The 19,452-nt window shown below is 25.6% G+C and overlaps 1 protein-coding gene across 1 annotated transcript in view; it reads right to left on the reverse strand.

Moving 5' to 3' along the window:
* Window positions 1-1,394: 1,394 nt before the first annotated feature.
* Window positions 1,395-19,452, reverse strand: part of LOC145843039 (kelch-like protein 7) — a 31,929-nt gene continuing 13,871 nt past the window's right edge. The window contains exons 2-3 of the mRNA XM_082950508.1: window positions 2,017-3,009; window positions 1,395-1,780 (exon numbers count right to left, since the gene is read on the reverse strand). Of these exons, the coding sequence (XP_082806634.1) occupies window positions 1,395-1,780; window positions 2,017-3,009 (1,379 nt within the window). The remainder of the gene's footprint in view (window positions 1,781-2,016; window positions 3,010-19,452) is intronic.

A 19,452-nucleotide genomic window follows, 5' to 3' on the forward strand; every position in this document is an offset into this window, starting at 1 on the left:
TTGGCATAATTCTTTTTTTATCAGTCTGTTCAAATACTGAACAAACTTCTAAATGAATAAGTTTCTTGCAAAAAATTGAAGAATTTCGATTAAAGTTTGATTTAAATAAAATGTTTGTTAGTAAAATTGATAAGCAATTTTTATCAACCGTTGATTTAATTTTGAAAATTTACTTAGTCTATAGTTCAATTTTTAAACCAGCGAATTTCCTCTATTAATCATTAATGACCAGTCTTGTTTCAATATTTTAAATAATTATTTATCTTGCCAGTCTATTTTTTAATAAGCTAGGGGCTTTAGGTTTTTATTTTTGTTGTTAGTTCAATTGTTTAAAAGTTTCATTATTTATCGTTCTACATCAAAGCGTAATTAAGTATAAGTTTGTCATTAAAAAAAACTTTTTATGTTAATATTTAAATTTATAACTTTTATAAAAATATTGTTTTCATTCATGTTTTAAACAATTAACTTTTTGTGTAGTTTTTATTTTTGGTTTATTTTGTTATGTGTTTTTCTGTAAAAGTGGCCTAGATTATGATGCCTAGGTCCATCATATGGAAAAAAAAATTGCAATATTGATAATAATAATTTATAAAGTTATAGTTGATAAATAAATTGCTAATAAAACTTATATTTCAATAACTAATTAAGTACTAATATTATTAAAAGTTTTTAATTTTTCTTAAATTCATAATTTTTTGTAACTTCTATTGTGATTTAGTCTCATTGATTTAAAAAAATCAAAAAATACATTAAGTATTGTAAAACAAATATCTACTTTGTTAATAAAAGTTTTAATATACTTCAACTTTGAATGTACAAAAAAGTAGGCTATTATTTTATAATTTAAAAAACACTTTACAGAACTATTTAAAAAAATAATCGCTACAAAACAATTGATATTATAAATGCAAAATTTAGCATCTTTCAATAAGTCAGGTGCCGAAAAATTTTATTTTAAAACCATTATGAAATAAAAAGTTAATTTATTTTAAGTTGTATTGAACTTAATAAAATATTTATACTTATAAATAAAAACATCTGTTTCTGGTGAAAATATTAGATTAAAATAAGGTTACACATTAAAAATTTAAAAATAAAAGTTTTAAGAAAATTTTAGGGTTTAGATTATTCTGATGTAAAGGTTTTCAAAAATGTTGCTAAAAACATTAACATAAATAAAAACTCTTTTAATTTTAATTTAAATAATTGCATATTTGAATTTTTTTATTTTAATTCAAACACGAAAAAAAAATTTTCAACAAGTTAGTTCATCAAGTTTTTAGAAATACAAAAAAACAACAGTATCCGCTTTTTTACTATAAGAGAGTATGTTTTAAACAAAAATTATAAAAAAACTACAATGCTCAGTATCTTGTTACATAAAGCGTGTATTAGAAGCACGGGATTTTAACGCAGGAAAAACTACCGAGGTGTTTCGTCTTTTCGCTCGCTTCTGCGGACCACTCTTCTCTTGTGACGTCATAGCAAGCAATCGTCGGCCTGAACTGACCCAGCAGCAGCACCTTGTTTCCGATAGACACGACCTTGCCCAGTAAAAGCGACGGCGACTTTAAGGAAACGAACCTTTCCCCGTCGAAAACTTCGCAGCTGCTGTTTGAAACCGCAAACAGCTTGCTCCTCACCGCCGCCAGCCCGTGGTACGACTTGCCCGCGTTCATGCTCGGCATCCGGGTCCACCGGTCGGCGCAAGCGTCGTAACGCTCCACCGATTTCAGCACTTCACCGCGAACCTCCCCGCCGCAAACCACGACGCTCCCTTCAATGTATTTATGAAGCAAAGAAATAAATAAGAACGGCGTGACTACTAGTTATTCTACTAGCACGTTCCAAAAAAAAAAAAGAAAATGAATGTGGAAATACACGATATTTTTAGCATATTGTTATCTAAGACAAAAAACACTTATGTTTTAAATATTATGTTTAAAATATGTTTAAACAAAACACTGACATATTATTATGTTAAAATTTTGTTAAAGTCAAACAAAATGTCACCTTCGAACACCGCACACGCCGCCTCGCTCCTTGCTCCTTCCATTCTCGCAATTTTCTTCCAACCGTAATTTTCAGCGTCGAACTCCAGGCTGGAGCTGATCGAGAACTCTTCGTCAGTTCTGCCTCCGAACAAAAACACTCTGCTGGTGTACGAACACGCGCAAAAACAATAACGTTCATCCAGCATCTCAGCAACTTGTTTCCAGGCGCCAGTGGCAGGACAGTATTTTTCTACTGTCATCAGGAAGGGCTGCCCAAAGTCTCGGCAGCCGCCGAAAAAGTAAACATTACCCCTCAAGTAAACTGCTTTAGAACACTCCCGCGCGTTTTCCATCGCAGGAAGATCTTTGGCGTTCCGCAGACTCCTTCCGCTGATTCGTTTTAGGCTCGGCAACACCTTTTTACACTCCGAATCGTAACCGCCGCAAAGAAGAAGGTCGAAGGCGTTTTGCGAGCAATACCTGCCCGTTGGCTTTTTCGTATAGAAAATTTGCTTCCCGCCTGAAACTTTCTCCAGCACGCTGACGCAGTCTTTGTTTTCCGTGAACGGCGAAGCTTCCTGTGAAAGGTGCTCCAAGGTGGAAGGTGACAGAAGGGGGAGGCGAACTTTCATCAGCAGCTGCACAGCTTGTTTGCTCCGTTCCTCGCTGCTCCGGTGGTTCAACCAAGCGATTGCTGCGTGGTACACTTCAGTTTCCGAATCAACGCTCAAACCGGAGCTCGCGAGAATTTTCAAGAGCGCTTTGTGATCCAGCTGCAAAAAGTTTTGAGTTTCTACCACCATTGCAAAGCAACGTTCAACGTAGCTGAAGGCTGATTCGGCGAGGCTGGATAACTCGTAGAGTTTGGCCAAACTGTAAAAAGCAGCGCAACGTTCAACGGTTATTTCTCGTTGAAAATACTCGATTACTTTTAAACTTGCGTCTCGTTCGAGCATGAGCTTGGTTAGTTTTAAATCAAGAACAAACTCATTTACTTCAATCTTTGCTTTACCTACAGATAAAAATGTTAACAAAATAAAACAACTTTATTTTAAAGATAAAAAAATCGTTTCCTTGTGAAACCTTTAAAAAAAAATATTTTTGCAGTTAGACTTGTGGTCATAACAATAGTGTACGTATTTTCTTAAAAAAATTTAAAGTTAAAATCAACATAGGTTACTTTTTACAATTAAAAAAAAGCTACTAAAGTTTATTCAACTAAAAAAGGTTGCGTTAATTGTTTATAAACTAAACATAGTACTCAGAGATAAAGTTAAAACAAGTACAATCTCAAAAATCCTTGAAAAATTAGGAATAAAAATTTTAATAGTCTGCAAAAACTTTTTTATGTTTTAAATTAAGTAGTTTGTTTTATTATTTAAATTTTCTATCAGTAATTAAAAAGTATGTATTCTATGTATTTCAAAAGTTTAAAGAAATAAAAAACATTAAACAGACTTACTTTCTTTAGAGAGTTTATTTAAAAACTTTAAATTATTCTTTTCAACATCGTTTTGAATTTTTTTTTTGCAAAAATTTACAAAGTTATTCATAATTAGAAAATGTTTATTTATTTTACAATTAAAGCTGAAAATTAAACAAATTCGATTTCAAATAAAAAGTAAGTACAAATCCTAAAAAATTTTAATCATATGAACTGTATGTGTAAACTTTAACTGAGTTTTTATTAGATGGTATTCAAAAATTTAAATTAAATTTCGGATTTTTATCTCATCTAGAATTTTATTAAATAACTATTTTTATTAAATTGAAGTGTTAATCACTAACATAAATTTATTTAGTTATAAACTTTTAACATTCTAGTCGATAAATCTTTATTTAACGTGAACCTTAAAAATCTGCATATACAACAAGTCCGCTTCATAAAAAGTCTAAACTTGGTTAAAAAACTTTAAAGAAATGGTTACTCTGCCAAGGCTTAAACATTATATTGTTATGTATGAAAACATACAAAATATGAAAACAAACACTTTGTCAAAAAGTATAATTCCAAACTATTTTCTATAAACTTACTTATTTTTAACAAAAAACGAATGCAGCTAAGCTTTATTATTGTATATAATATACTCTTAATTGATTAGTATATTTTTATCTAGTACTTGATGTCTTTAACTAACAGACTACAACTGGATAACAAAACAATATCTTTATTGCTTAAGGAAAGGGGTCAGCAGCCTTTAATAAGTCGCAGGTCAATATTTACAGAAAAAAAATGCTCTTTGTCAGCACTATATAGAAAAATGTATTCTGCAGGCCGCAATGATATAAAATAGTTGTAGTAATCAATTAAAACATTATTCTAAACCATATATGTGATAAAATAAGCACTTACAAAACATTTGTATTTAATAATTTTTGAATTAAGAGCCTAATTGTAAATTTTTTCCACATATTTTTTGTGTAAAGTATGTTTTTAGCTGAAAATCACACTTCGGGTCGCGGGTTTTTGCTTTTTAGGCAGCAGCTTTGAGGCCCCTGCTTTAGTTCGACAACTTTTTACTGATTCATACAGTTCGACAATTTTTTACTGATTCATACTTTAAATTTGTTAAAAGTAACATTTCGTATTTAATTGAAAAGTTGTTTTTTTTTAACTTTTACCAGGCGCTTTGCGTTTATTTGAACCCTGGAGCTGTTGTTCAACCTAGTCAAAAAAAAAAAGTAAAAAATGAATATTTGCGAATATTTTAAGTATTTTTTTTATTATTATTTGGTCAAATTGTTTATTTTTCAAATTATCAAATTAGATCTTCAAATGTTTAATAAAACGGAATTGCAAGCTCTAACCGTGTCAGCTGCAGCTTAAAGTTGCACAAATTTTGAAAATACATTTTTTTTTGAATACCTTAATGCTAAAGGTGATTGAACTTCAGCACCATTGGAATTAAAAACTATGATCTTAGTTGTTGAAAACTCCCTACATAGCGAGAACAATAAGACAGGAAGTGACAAGTTAAACTCGAGCAGGGGCAAATTAATTATTCAACAAGATAATTAAATTGTATTTACAATAGAGGTATCTTAAAAACAACAAGTAAAATTTGTTTGCAATTATTTAGGACAATTTTTATTATCTGAACAGTTTTTTATGATACATATTTTCAATATAATCATTATGAAAAAAGCTTTATGACGTTCAGTAAATGAACTATAAAAAAGTTCAAATAAGTTAAAAGATTTAATACTACAAAGCTAAACAAAACTAGATAAAGAAAGAGATAATTTGTCACACTTTTATAACTAGAAAACGTTAGCTTTACTCATTAGTTTCTATTATATTTTTGGAACATGTTTCAAAAGTATTTTGAAAATATTAATTTAAATACACTTATGAATTTATGCATGGACAGTTTTTAACACTGGGTTTACTTTGTAATTTGTATAAACCTGCTTAATAATTATACTTTGGACTACTATGAAAACCTAGAACTTACATTTAGAATTAAAACAACATTTTTAAATTTTAAAACTAAAACGGAAAACTCTAAACTCTCAAAAAGAGAAATTTTGATGGACTACGTTTTTTCAAGATATTAATTATAAGTTTTTTAACTAAAATAAAACTTAAAAATAATTTGCAGTAAATTAATAAATAATTAAAGTTACAACAGTAAAATAAAAAAAGTTAAACAATTTCAAATTAAATTTCAACACGTCTACTAAGTTAAATATCAAATACATTTTAAAGAAAATCAAAGTTAATAAAATACATTTAATTACAACAAATAATTACCTTATTACATAGTCAAAAAAAATTAAAAAGAATCTGGCAATAAAACTAAATTGGAAAGTATTTTACAGTTTTTGAAACAATTATCAAAACCTGAAAATGATATAAAGAGTAATGCTTGTTATAAAACTATAAATAGTTATCTTAAGCAGCAAAAATAAACAAAAATTAAATTTTTCACACTTTAAAAAAAGTTTTTTTTAGGTATTTTATTTTAATACAGTTAATAAATGCAATAAAACAAAGCAGCCCTATAATATTTTTTAATTAAGTTTTAAGTAAAGTCACGCTAACTATTTAGAAAAAACTAGCATTGCCAAAAAAAGCTTGATTCAAAACTTAAAAATATTTTATTTATACTGATTCAGGGACAAATTTACCATTTTAATGCAAGGCTTTCAATTAAGTTAAAAAATAATAACACATTGCAAAATAATATTGTTAAGCTTAAGATAAAAAAATACAGTTTTACTAAAAAAATAAACAGCTTTGTAAATATAGATTGAACTTTACAGCCACAAATAATACTTTTTTTTAATTTCCTTATTAAAATGTGACTTAAAGGCTATAATTTTTTTTTACTAACTGTCAATATTTTGCACAATTTGGCCTTAAGAGAGATTTTTATGATTTTTTTTATTTTATAAGTTTAAGTTCATAATTCATAAAATTCATAAAAAAAACCAATTAAGGCCAAATTGTGCAAAATATTGACAGTTAGTAAAAAGAAAATTATAGCCGTTAGGTCACATTTTAATAAGAAGATTTTAACAAAAAATACTTTTTTAACGGAACATATACAATATAGCCCGGTATAATTCTTTTTTTAATTTTAATACTTTTTCAATGATTTTTAACTGTTAAGACACGTTCTAAAAACCAAATAATAGTAAAAACGATAACATCAAAATAATCGGTTGCTATAAGTAGTTCAAAAAAATTTGGACTTTTCACGGGAACTTTTAAGCCAATACTATATTTCTTCTGTGATATTTTTTTGTTATTGTTGACTTCTAATTAACTTAACTGCTACTATTAGTGTCATTTCATTTTTATCGAAAAAACTATTTTGTTACAAATAAATTTTAGATTTAAGCCTTTTTAAACTAGTTTTGCAAGTAAATAAATATATTTTAAGCGCTTAAAATATTTGGTTATAGAACCTGGTGCACAAAAAATCTTATGGTTATTGAGTCGCACACCACTTGGTTACCCTTTAGCGTCTTGTCCAGGACATTATTTATTATATATTAATTTTTCGCAGTAAAGTAAAAAATAGAACTTAAGGTTACTTATAACATAATAAATTGTTTGATTAAAATTTAAATGACAATAATTGTAAAAGCTAAAATTAATATCATTAATAACACATAAGAAAAAAAATACTTTTTATCCCTTGTATAGAAAAAGATTGTATAAAACTAAAAAGCTCTTGTGAAAAGTTCAAAATTTGCTGAATAACTGCTGCTCTTAAAACTTAAAGTTATAGTAATCAAAAAATCCTTACGAGTGTGAAGTTAGCTTGAAGAAATTTTCAAGAAATGTCCAAACTTTGGATCTGATTATTTCCCTTATCTTAATAGCTAATTAATTTTTTTTTCTAGAGAAATGGTCCTTTATCTTTAATTTAAAAAAAAATCGTTAGATTGGGGTATGGTTTTTTGAGTGGGGCCTCTTAGAAAACATTGGGTTTTTTTTATAATTTTTTATTTCATGAGTTAAAAAGGGTCCGATTTTAAGTGAAACGTAATTCCCCTAATTCCTGAGGCAGCTTTTTTTAATATTTTTTTTACTTTTTATAAAGTTTGTACTTAAAATCCTAACCCTCCTTACCCAAATTATTTTTTTATAACCTTAACCCTAACCTACCTTACCAAAACATATTAAACAAAACTGTTTAAAATACAAAATTTTGATGATTTTTTTATGCTGACTCAGCAAATATTGACGAAACTAGAATTTCAATAGGACTCATTTCTTATTTTTTATAGCTTAACAAATATTTTGCTTTTTGACTTAAAGTTTTCTATGAAAAAAAATTTAAAACTTCAGCGGAGCCCATAATTAAAAAATGCATTGTTTTTTAATTGGTTATGGTATTTCCTTCAAAATTTTTTCGAACTAGTGCCGTTATAAATACTTTTTTATTAAATCAAGTTGTTTTAGAACTTTTTATTTTTTACTTTAACTCGTTAAGTTAAGACTCAAGAGTCAAGACTACGACACTTTAGACTATAGTTTAGAAAGTAGTAGTGTTTACAATTACAACTGTAAGAATCGCGCAATACTCGAATTCTTTAAATTTTTTGAGAAAGTTATTTACGCCTCGCCATTAAAAATTCTTTTAAAAAAGCAAAAACGTATCTTAATTACAGCTACTTCTTTATACTAGAGTAAATCAAAAATATGTTACAAAAACAAAACACTCAAAAAAATTAGCTATAACTTTTATGCTTTTACTGCGTAGGATTAGGGAAAGTGTGTTGGTAAATTATAGTAATAAAAAAAAAACAAATACAGTAATATTTTAACGATGTCATTGGTTCAATTGTAGTAATTAAAATTTTTTTAGTTGACTTATAATTCTTTTTATACACATAAAAACTGATTTTGCGCATAACCGGTGAGTTTTCAAAGCAACTATTGAGAAGTTATAAGTTTAGAATTTAGCTAATAAGAGTAGTAATTATATTTTTAAGTAGTCGCATAATTGCTAAAGCGGCAACGGTTTTAATGTGGTTTACCAGAATGAAGTTATATTTACATTGTTTAACATGCATTGATGCTTGTTACTGAAAAATTTAAATATAATTTACTCATTAAAAAAAAAAGGTTTATTAATTAATTTCATTTAGCGCATCCTCAGAATAATCTTGCTAAAAACTGATAACAATATGGTGTAAATTTAGTTATAAAGAGTAATTTTGAAATTTCTGGTAAATAATAGTTACGTCATAAAGTATAAATAAAAGTCTGTTTAAAAGGTTTAAATTAGAATTGAGTTACACTTAGCTGATTTAAAGTAGTTTATAAGACAAAATCACTAAAACTAAACTTTTAAGATAGTAGAAATTTTACCTGAAACTAAATTTAAAAAAAAGCACATTACAAAATACGACAAAAAGCAACAACAATAATACTAAAAACATGCTATTTATAAATTTTTAAATTATAAAAAAAAACTCTTTGTTTGCAATTTTTTTGCAAATAAACAAAGATTTTAGAACTGAGAGATGGTAGGTGTTTTTTTGCTCTGGATTAACTTTTGAACCTACTATCCAGGTAGTTCTCAGCACAAACAGGGTTGTTGAGGAAGTGATTTTTAAGAAAGTTTTTTAAGTAAAAAAAAATATTTATACTACCTAAGAGAAGACTAATTTTTACTAAAGTAAGTTCTACTTAATAATATATAAAAAAGAACCTTTATTTTTAGATTGTATTAAAAACAAAATATGTAGTTAGTAAAGTGTTTAAGTTGAACAGTTTAACTCGGCATATAATTACTGTACACTAAAAAGTTATACGTAGTAAAAAATTTGGAAAAGTTTTGTAATTATTTTTTTTGAATACAAAACTTGCCAAATTATTTTTTATGTTTGTATTATGAAATAAACTAAAACAAAATAATAAACATTTTTGAGCAAATTATAAACATATATTTTATTCTCAAAACAGCAATGTTTAGGTTTTATTGCAAAATTTAATTCTCTAATCTTTTAATTACCTCACTTAAGGGACTTATTTATAAACTATTAGTTAAACAAGCTTTTTTCAGGTATTAAGAATATAAAGAAACAACAATAAATTAAAAGTGATGTTGTAGTCAAATCATGTTTAAATTGTTAATACTATAATGAAATGCCAAATATTAAAACATATTGGTCATTTTATATAGTACCAGATTTAAATTTACTGACTTATTAAAATTTAAAGAAGATAATATAAAAGGTACAATGTTAAAATTATTTAAAAGTTAATTGAAAAAAAAAAAGTTAGCTGTAATATACACAAGTTGCGTCTGAGTGTGAAATTGTGAAAAAAGGGTTACTGCAGGGCATAGTTACTACAAATCAGAGCTTTTTTGTTTGGGCTTATGTAAATTACATCAGTATAATTTGGAAGGGCCAGGTAGAATGAATTACAGGTGATGACAAATTGCTTGCTTGACCTTCAAAAAACGTTTATTGTCATAGAAGGAAGAGTAAGTCTGATGTTTTAAAAATATAAAAACATGCTTGTTCACATAAAAGCTCTCAATTATTGCAACTATGCTGCAGGATTCTTGTTTGGGACAATTGTTGTTTTTTGTATATATTAAGGAAATTTTTAACTCTACAGAGATTAATATGAAACTATTAAGTTGCTGATGATGCCTAGCTAAGCTACCATCATACCAATCCTAATCACTTGAATAGTCATCAATAAAGAATTAGTTACTCTTGATAAATGGTTGTGTGCAAAAAACTTTTTCAGGGTTCGTGCGCGTCAGGCCAAATCAGTCTAAGTCAGGCTAAATCAGTTTTTTTAATTAAAAATTTGAGAATCTCAGTTTTTATTTATTTATTTTTTTTTTTTTATAGAAAAAAAACATCAGTCTCAAACTCTACCCCTTGCAACGAAAAACGTTTTCTGGGGAGTTTTCTCAGTTTATTCTCAGTTGAAATGCTTGAAAATTTTTGATAAAAAAAAAAGAAATCCATTTAAGATCAGATTGAGATGTGAATTTATTTCTAGATAAAGATTTAATCATTAAAGACAAAATCAGTCTGTATTTGTAAAAATAAATGCTTAAAACCTTTTGTTGGATCTCTAGAAAAAATTAAAAATCTTCATTGTTTTCTTTTGCGTAAATTATATACGTCTAATTATGAAAATTCATAAAAAAATACAGTTTAAACATTACAGTTTAGTTAAACAACTTATCTGTTTGTTTGAATTCGTTTACATCAGCTATGTTTTTCAGAGCTTAGTTGGTTGAACTGTTTTAATTTCCAATTTAAAGGCTTTATACCAAATACTTTTTAGATTAAAACTCTTAGCAGTTTATTCATATATTTTACTGTTTGTTTTAAGTTATTAGAGATATTCACAATACTAAAACTTAGCTTTAAGATATGATAGTACTAAGTTTTGTGGGAGTACAAATTTTAGGTACAATTCATTTTTCTATACAAGAACAAAATATTAAAGATTTTTTTTTATTTAAGTGTAAGCTTTTTAAATCTGATATGATATCAACTATCACTTTATTTATTTAGAGTTTAGGATTTATAATTGTGTATCAATTTTAAGTATTAGTCAAAGTACTATAATAAACGTTTTTTACTTATTTTAATACTTGTTAAGCGTTTCATTTTAAATTTTAATAAAACACAACAATGCACATTGTTTTATCCCTAATACCTAAAATTACTTCTAAAGGGGATTTTCCTTACTTTGAAAAAGTGCTAAATTGGTCTCAGTCAGGCTAAATAAATAAAAATTTGAGCACAAACCCTGCTTTTGTTGCCTCCGACTTTTACAGGCTATATCTCAAAAATTATTTTGATTTTTTAAAATCTGTAAAAAGCATTTTGTAGCTTAGTAAAAACTATATAAAATAAGATCAAAAACCTAAAAAGGGTGTTTATCCCTCCTATGCCCTTAATGGGTTAAATTTACAATCTGTCATTTTTACTAATTGTGTTTTTAAAATATTTTAAATATAGCCTTCCTTCACTTTTAAAAATCGATGTTTTTGTTTGAAAGTTTTTATGTAGCTTGCTTTGATTAAAAACTTGTAGCTTGCAAAAGTTGCTCAAAGTATTTGGTAAAAAAAGATAGCCATTTGTTTGTATGCAAATAATAATAACCAAGGGTTCCAAAAAAACTTGAAAAACCTGGACTTTTAAGCAACTTTTACATCTAAAAAAGTTAAGTTTAGATTAGATGCACAAAAATCTATCAATTACAATAATTTTTTAATAGCCTTAAGATTTTATTTATTATAATACACAAATAAAGTAGCATTGCAGTATCTTTTCAATAATATTATACTATAAGGTATATTTTGCTTTAAATGTAGTTTAATACTAAATGAGTACAACTTTTTTTTTAACTTTTAAAAGAAGAATTTTACAAAACTTTTAAGAAAAATTCAAAACACTTGCAAAGTTGTTTTCTAAAAATCTACAACACCGCTGTAGTTAACCAACAAAGGAGACATATTGAAATAAAAAGTATACATATATTAAGTAATTAAAAGAAACTAAGAAGGATGGGATAAATGAAAGATAAAGTTAAATAGAAAGGATATATATTTTTATATGTTAGTAGTTTACAACTTGCTATTGTAATAAAAAATACAACTAAACGTTGTATTTTTATTGAATGATGTAAGATTTGATAATTTGATTTAGTTAATAATGTTAGGCTTTATAACTTATAGGCCAGTCATGACCATAATGGTAACTCATATTTGCTGAGTCAGTAAAAATAATATATATTTATTTTGTTATTTTAATTTTAAGTGCTGATTTTTTTCTTAATTTGTAATATATTATAGTAAGGTGGATTAGGAATAAGAGTATAAATAAAATGAAAGTTAATAAAAGCTTAAAAATATTTGCTAACTCAGCAAATATGCAAATCTGACCGACCTTTAGGTTTACTTTCCATTTTGTTGCAGCCTTTTTCACAAATATAAGTCAAAAATAAACTGATCTTGACAAGTTGAATTGAATTTTTCTGGTTCAAAATAACTTTTAAATGTTGATAAAAGTATAAAAAGTTTCTCTGCTCAGGTTTATTATTAGATAATTGTTTATAAGGGTTGCCATAAATTTAGACTAGTTTTAAATATAAAAAACTCCTGCTGATTACGGCTAACTAGAACTTTTTACAAAAACTTAGGATTACTTGATTTTTATTTTGGAAAAATCAGGTTAAGTTTGATATTTTTCCTAAATATCAGGCTAGTTTTAATGGGAACAGGTAAAATATGCACAAAAACACTTTTTTACAGAGGATCACTTTTGCACAAAGGGTCATTGTTGCATGAGAATAAAAAATTAGATTATTTAAGAAAAGTACAAAAGAGAAGAAAAACAAGCTACTGACCGCAGGTAAGGTATCAATGATAATAAAAGAAAAAATAACTAATAAAAATAAAAAATAAATAAAATAAGTAATCCAAATAAACATTAATAAAGTTACCAACTGAGGATAAGGGTTAGGGGAAACAGTGATAGTATAAATAGAATAAAAGATAAAAGTTATAATTAAAAAAAAATATATATATTGGTAAAAAATCTAAAAGAAGAAAAAAAAGTTACTACAAGGGTAAACTGAGGTTAGGCCAAATGAAGCTAAATAAGTTTTTTTTGAAAAAAATTCTAAAGCATCAGTTTTTTCACTTTTTTTGCTTTAAAATTTAAGAGTTTCAGTTTATGTCATTTCAAATGCTTAAAAACATCTGAATTAAAACAAATGCGTAATGTGTGTCATTACTAAAAACACAAAAAGGAATAACAAAAAAAAAAACCCAAGCCTATTAAATTGATTGGGACTTTCTCTTTTTTGCAATAAAAAACTCAATTTTAGACAAAATCATGTACTGATGAGCCAGTAACTGAATTTTTTTTTATCTTGCTTGATTCATTTAAGCGCAGAACCAATTATTGAGGGTAAGTGCAAACTGATTTGCTCTTAAAAGCTTTGTAAACATTGAAACAGACTGAGTGCAATATCTATTTTTAAAGTATTTTTTAGATTCTTGTAAAAAACTTTTAATTTATTTAGAACATCATCTATGATTTTACAGCATTATGTTACTTGATAGAATGATGATGTACTTTAAGGTACTTTTAATGTGGTAATATAGTTCCAGCTGGGTCTTGATTTGTAAAAAAAAGTTTAATCTAGTTTTGATACCTTAATTTATCTTTAAACTCCAGGTCAAGGAAAGCTCAGCTACTAAATCAGCTTTGACAGATTCAGTTTTAATTAGTTGGAATAAAATTAAGTTTTTGGTCAAAAACTCTTGGTATACCATGGCCAGATCTGTCTGGATCCAGCATTTGAATCTAGTAGAACATCAATTGTTAAGGAATTGTATTTGATTTTGGATAAATATCAATTGATTAAAAAAAAATTTAATTAATTAATATTTATCAATCTTTTAATACCTAAGTTAAACAGGTGTTGAAAGTTTTTATATGTGTGATGTATGGTAGATGCAACCAAGCCCCAAAGTTTGATAGAGATAACAATTTATTGAAACATAAATTACAATGACCGCTTGAAAATATTCAAGCGATTGATAGATGTTGAGAAATAACTTAGTTAAGTTTTTATTTTCAATAAAAGAAGTGTTTGTGAATATTTTTATTTTGATAAGTTACTAATAATTATAAAGGGGATTTTCTTACTTTGAAATAGTATCAGGCTAAATTGGTCAAGATCAGGCTAAATTAAAAATATTTTGCGCACGAACCCTGGTGATACTCAAAATAAAAAAATGAATTTAATAAAAAAAAAAAATTCTAAAAATTTAAATTGTTAAAAAGTAACTATCTGTGCAAAATTGAAGCTTTGAAAAAGTGTCTTTGTGCAAAAATTTCCCTCTATGTATATTTGACTTCTACCCAGCTTTTATGACTTTAAATACTTTTTTTCTCACAAGTTTTTTTGTTATTATTTTGGTATACTGGGGTATATAAACTTGATAGATAGTAAAGTTTTGCAGTTTTTAGCCCTCAATATTTTTTTTTCAAATTTCTTATAAGCTGAGGCTAATTTTAGCTAGCCTGATGTAGCTTAGGCTAGATTTTGGTCACTAAGGCTGTTTTTTACCTCATAGAGTGGCAACCATGTTATGAAATACAATTATAATTATCTTCAGTTATTGTGATTACAGTTTGCTAGATTTGTTAAAAAACTTCTATAAACTATGCTAGAATTATTTAAAACTCCTTGCAACTTGTTAATAATTTTTTTTGTAATACAATTTATTAAGGAACAAATTAAAGTAGTTGTTCTTTGTAATTAGATTTTTTAAACAATAAATTCTATTAAGTTAATTTAAGTTTCAAAGTCAAATTAATTGTCAAATTTTTTATTTACTGTTTTTATGAGAATAATTTGTTTTCTATTTACTAAAAAAATACTTATTTGTTCTATACTTTTTTAGTTTGAATGAAATTAAACAAAATAAGTTACACAGATGCTGTTGATAAAAAAATTGAATAAAATGACAATGCAACTATAAAATTGTATTACAAATTTGCCAAGCATATTGCTACAGATGATTTATTGAGAAATGACTCATAGGATTAGATTGTAATATAGGACATAATTGTTTAACTTTGTATGTTTGCTTAGTTAATGAAATGTTCAAAGTGTTTGCAATTTCAAACTCTTTGAATCTAGTAACAACATGAAGGTTAGAATATTTTTTAATTCTTTTATAGCTTGTAATCTGATTTTATTTCAAATTATAAACATGTAGATTGGTTAAAAAATATTAATTAATTATCACTAACTTATTGACTAAAATACCTTTTGAACTATAGTTTTTCTAATGTGTACGACAGTGCACTATGCGATGTACATGATTCAATTGAGTGTATAAATGATTAAGAAACACTGTTTAAAATGACTTAATTTGTATAATATGCATGGGGTAAAACTTTTTTTTTATTAGTGTTGTTTTTTACACAATTAGTTAAAGCTGCCAGTTACTTTTTACCGCTTTTAAAATTAAAAATATCTTTTGACATATAAGCGATCAAAGTTAGAGGACTCGATAGGATCTTTATAAGGGGCGCAAACTAAAAATCTATCCCCTTGTTTAGTTTTTGAGCAATTTTTTTTAAGTTTTCTCAGAGTGATCTTAAAAATTTTTAAACTAATTTTAGGAAACAGATTAATTAATTTTTGTAAAAAAATGTTTTATTTTTGATAAAAAGTTTTACTGTTTTAGTCATTACTTTTTTTTTACTATTTTTTTTGTAATTCGGTTTCCTACAAGTTGTTTGTAATATCAAAAAAAATTCAAGTAAATTGCATAGTTACTTTAAACTATTTTTACATTAATATAATGAAATTTTGATTAGATACAAAAAATATATCATAAAGAAAAGATAAATTGTATCATCTATTTTTATTTTACTAAGAATTTTAATAAGAATTAAAATTCAAAAAAGCTTTACAATATTTATTTAATGTTTTTATACAAATTAAAACAGTTTAATTTTATATCGAAAAATGACCAAAAAACTTGTTTTTTAAAAACCTGGAATAGATTAAGATAACCTGCAAGAAATTTACAAAAAACTTTTGGCAACCTTGCATACATTGGATGGGATTTCTTTTGCAAAACTTATATCTCAAATGTCTTATTTTTTTTATTTTATAATATATATACTCCTAGCTTTCAAATACGAGCTAATGTTATTTTTTGAAAAAAAAAATGTTGGACCACAAATGCCCTAAAAATGATAAATTGTTGTGCTGAGTTTCCATATAAAATTAACTAAATTTAGAGCTGCTTAAAAAGTCTATAATATTATTAATCTTTTAAAGAATCTTTTGACATTTTTTAATGTAAGGTTTGTATTACTCTATCAAAAAAGCTTACTTTCAGATGTTAAGAAAAATTGTAATTTATTACCTAAAAAAGCCTCTCAATATAATGTTCTAAAAATTATTGAACCATTTTTTAGCAAAACTTTGTTCTATACAACATAAGCTTACTCTTGAAAATTTTATATAAACAATTAGCTTAATTTTTTATTAAACAAAAAACAAATAGTTACTTACCTCTTTGAAAAATATATCAAGATTAGAATTGCATAACTATGGTATTTTGAAAGTGTATCAAGTATTAAGTAGCTTAGTTTTTAAATAAAAAGATAGTTAGTTATCTATGCAATTAAAAACAAACTTCAAAACTGTTTATTATCTAAAACTGTCTCTAAACAAAATCTTTGGCTAGTTCATGCTTATTATAAAACAACTTAAGAATTTGAAAAATATAAAAGATTGCTCATGTCATCATGCATTCAAAATATTAGAAAAATTAGCTCTAATAAACAGCTATCTTGTTTGACTTCTAACTTTAACACTGAGTCATATTGTAATTTTTTTTTCTTTTTCTTGCATTTGAGCTACCTATAATGATGGTATTTTGAGTTTTATTTTAATTTACAACTATATTTATTTATATTAGCTACTTGTTAATTATCTTAAAAAGTTGTAGTCTTTTAAGTTTCATATGAAAATAAAATTTAAATATGATTAAGTAATTTTAAGTTAAACAACAATAAGCATAATTTTTTTAGATTTTTCTCCAACTGATAAGTATTAAATGTATTAATATCAAACTAAGACACCATTTTTCAGTTCAAATTATTTAAAAACATATCTTCACTATGCAAAGGACTTGTTTAAGGCCATATGGGGTGAATAACTTTTTTTACAACTTAATCTTTATTTGTATAGTTTTAATTAAGTTATAAGTTGCTTTTTACAGCTTTTTAATATACAAATTAATTTTTGGGATGTAGCCAATTAAAGTCAGAGTACAATAGTCACCATATGGGAAGAAAAACTAAAACAGTAAATAGTGAAAATTACATCTACTCTTTTTGAGATAGTTACCTCAAATGTTCAGTAAATGTACTTGCAGTAATTAAAAAATCTGTAGTAAGAATTTTTTTAAAAACTGAAAGAATACATATATTATCTCTAAGAAAGTTAACTTTTTATTGTGTAAAAAATAGTTTTAGTTCATAAATTAATAATTTTTTGCCATATATTTTTATTATTAATTAACTTATTTATTACTAAGTTATAGCCCCTTAAAAATTATTAGTTTGTAGAGATCAGTTCAATTTTTTCACTTGGCAAATCATATAAAAAAGATCACAAAAAAATCAGCTTCCTAGCTCCAGTTCTTAGCTTCCATTTCGAGCTAATGTAATTTGAACTTTTTATTCTATTTTTTTAAGGCATAAAAGTGGCCAATTAACTTGTTTTACATCATTTAGTCTCATTTTTAATAGTTTTATTTTAGCAATAAATTGTTTTTACAGTTGTTTGAAAATGAGGTTATTTTTAGGATATGGACAATAAAATTTAGGAAGTTCCAAAGTTTTTTTTGTTTAAAGAAATAAAAGTAGAAGTAAAGAAGTAAAAATAAAATAAAAAACAATACCATTCTATTTAAGATTTATCTTCTCCAATAGTTTTAAAACAATCATTTAAAGGAGTTTACAGTTTAGTCTTTGTTTGATAATAAACAGTTTGTTATAAGATTTTATAAAATATAGTCAGTAAAATTAAATAAAGAAAACATAGAAAAATTATTTTTAATCATCACCAAAAAAAGACAATTTTTAAAGATTTTGTTTGGTTGATAAGTTTCCAAAGTAATGACTAATATAAAGCATTTTAAACTGTTGCAAGATTTCATTCTCTTTAATATTTCAAAGTCTTCCAACTTGTTTTTTTTAATTGTTAGAGTTCAGAAAACTTAATCTGGTAGCTGATCTAGTACATGGTGCATTATTGCCTACAAGCTAGCCTAAAAGTGACTTACCAAGATACATTTTAAATGTCACAAAGCACCTGAAATGTACCTTGTATTACAGCTCACATTGTTGAAATCATACAGTAAATGCTGTAAAAACATTTTCACTTAAAAAAAATTCATCATTTTTTTCACAAGCTCATTTACGATAAATGTTTTGCAAATAGTTTCTTAATGATTTTAACTTTTGTTATTGTATTCCTAATTATAGTTATTAAAATAAGTTTTACACAGGATGTAAATCATCTCAATCAAACTGATATTTGATAAGTTATTTAAATTAAACATACTTATAGCATTGATATATTTTTTTAAATTTAGCTCCTCCTTGAGCTAAAAAAAATTGTTCAGGAGTTTTGTTTTCAATTAGAAAAATAAAAAGATTTTAACAAAAAAATGATCACTTAAGAATTTGAAGTCTGTAATAAAAACAGTTAACTGAAGTATTAGCAAAAATTTTATAGATATCAAATGAGACCTTTTTTTAACAGAGTTAAAAAAGTTTTACAATAAAACTATTAAACTTTGTTTTTATTGAAAATACTTATGTGGTGCAAGCAAATATGTATTAAAAAAGAAAGTTAGGTCAAAAGTTGGTAAACAATTTATTGTAGCTTTTTATTCAATAGTTTATAATTTTTATATTTTTGAACTACAAAATTTTAACATTTAAAGGTTTAACTTATATTATTCTATAAAGATAGTATTTATAACAAATAAAATATTAGACAATGTCTAAATAATTAACATTATTTTCTTAAAGTGAGTTGTATTGTAATATCTATAAAATTCAATTAATTATAAAAAAAGAGACAAGTTAATTAGTTTTGAACATTAAATAGTTTTGTTCTAAGTATTTATAATATATACTTAGTACTAAGTTGTTTATATTATTAAAATAATAATTTTTGAAATTTAATGAGGAAATTAAAATAGTACTTACAATTAAAAGACTTTTGTAAGATATTAACTATGGTATTTATCATATGATTTATGAAGTAGTTATTATGCTAATTTAAATCAAGCTTTATTTATTTGGTAAGCAATAGGTGAAAAAAGATGGAGATAACTTTTTATTTAACAGTTGAGTTTTTAAAAAAAGCTAATATCTTTATTTAAAGTTTTTAAACATA

Source organism: Thalia democratica, chromosome 8 (assembly GCF_965202585.1).
Source record: "Thalia democratica chromosome 8, ktThaDemo2.hap1.1, whole genome shotgun sequence".
Taxonomy (NCBI): Eukaryota; Metazoa; Chordata; class Thaliacea; order Salpida; family Salpidae; genus Thalia; species Thalia democratica.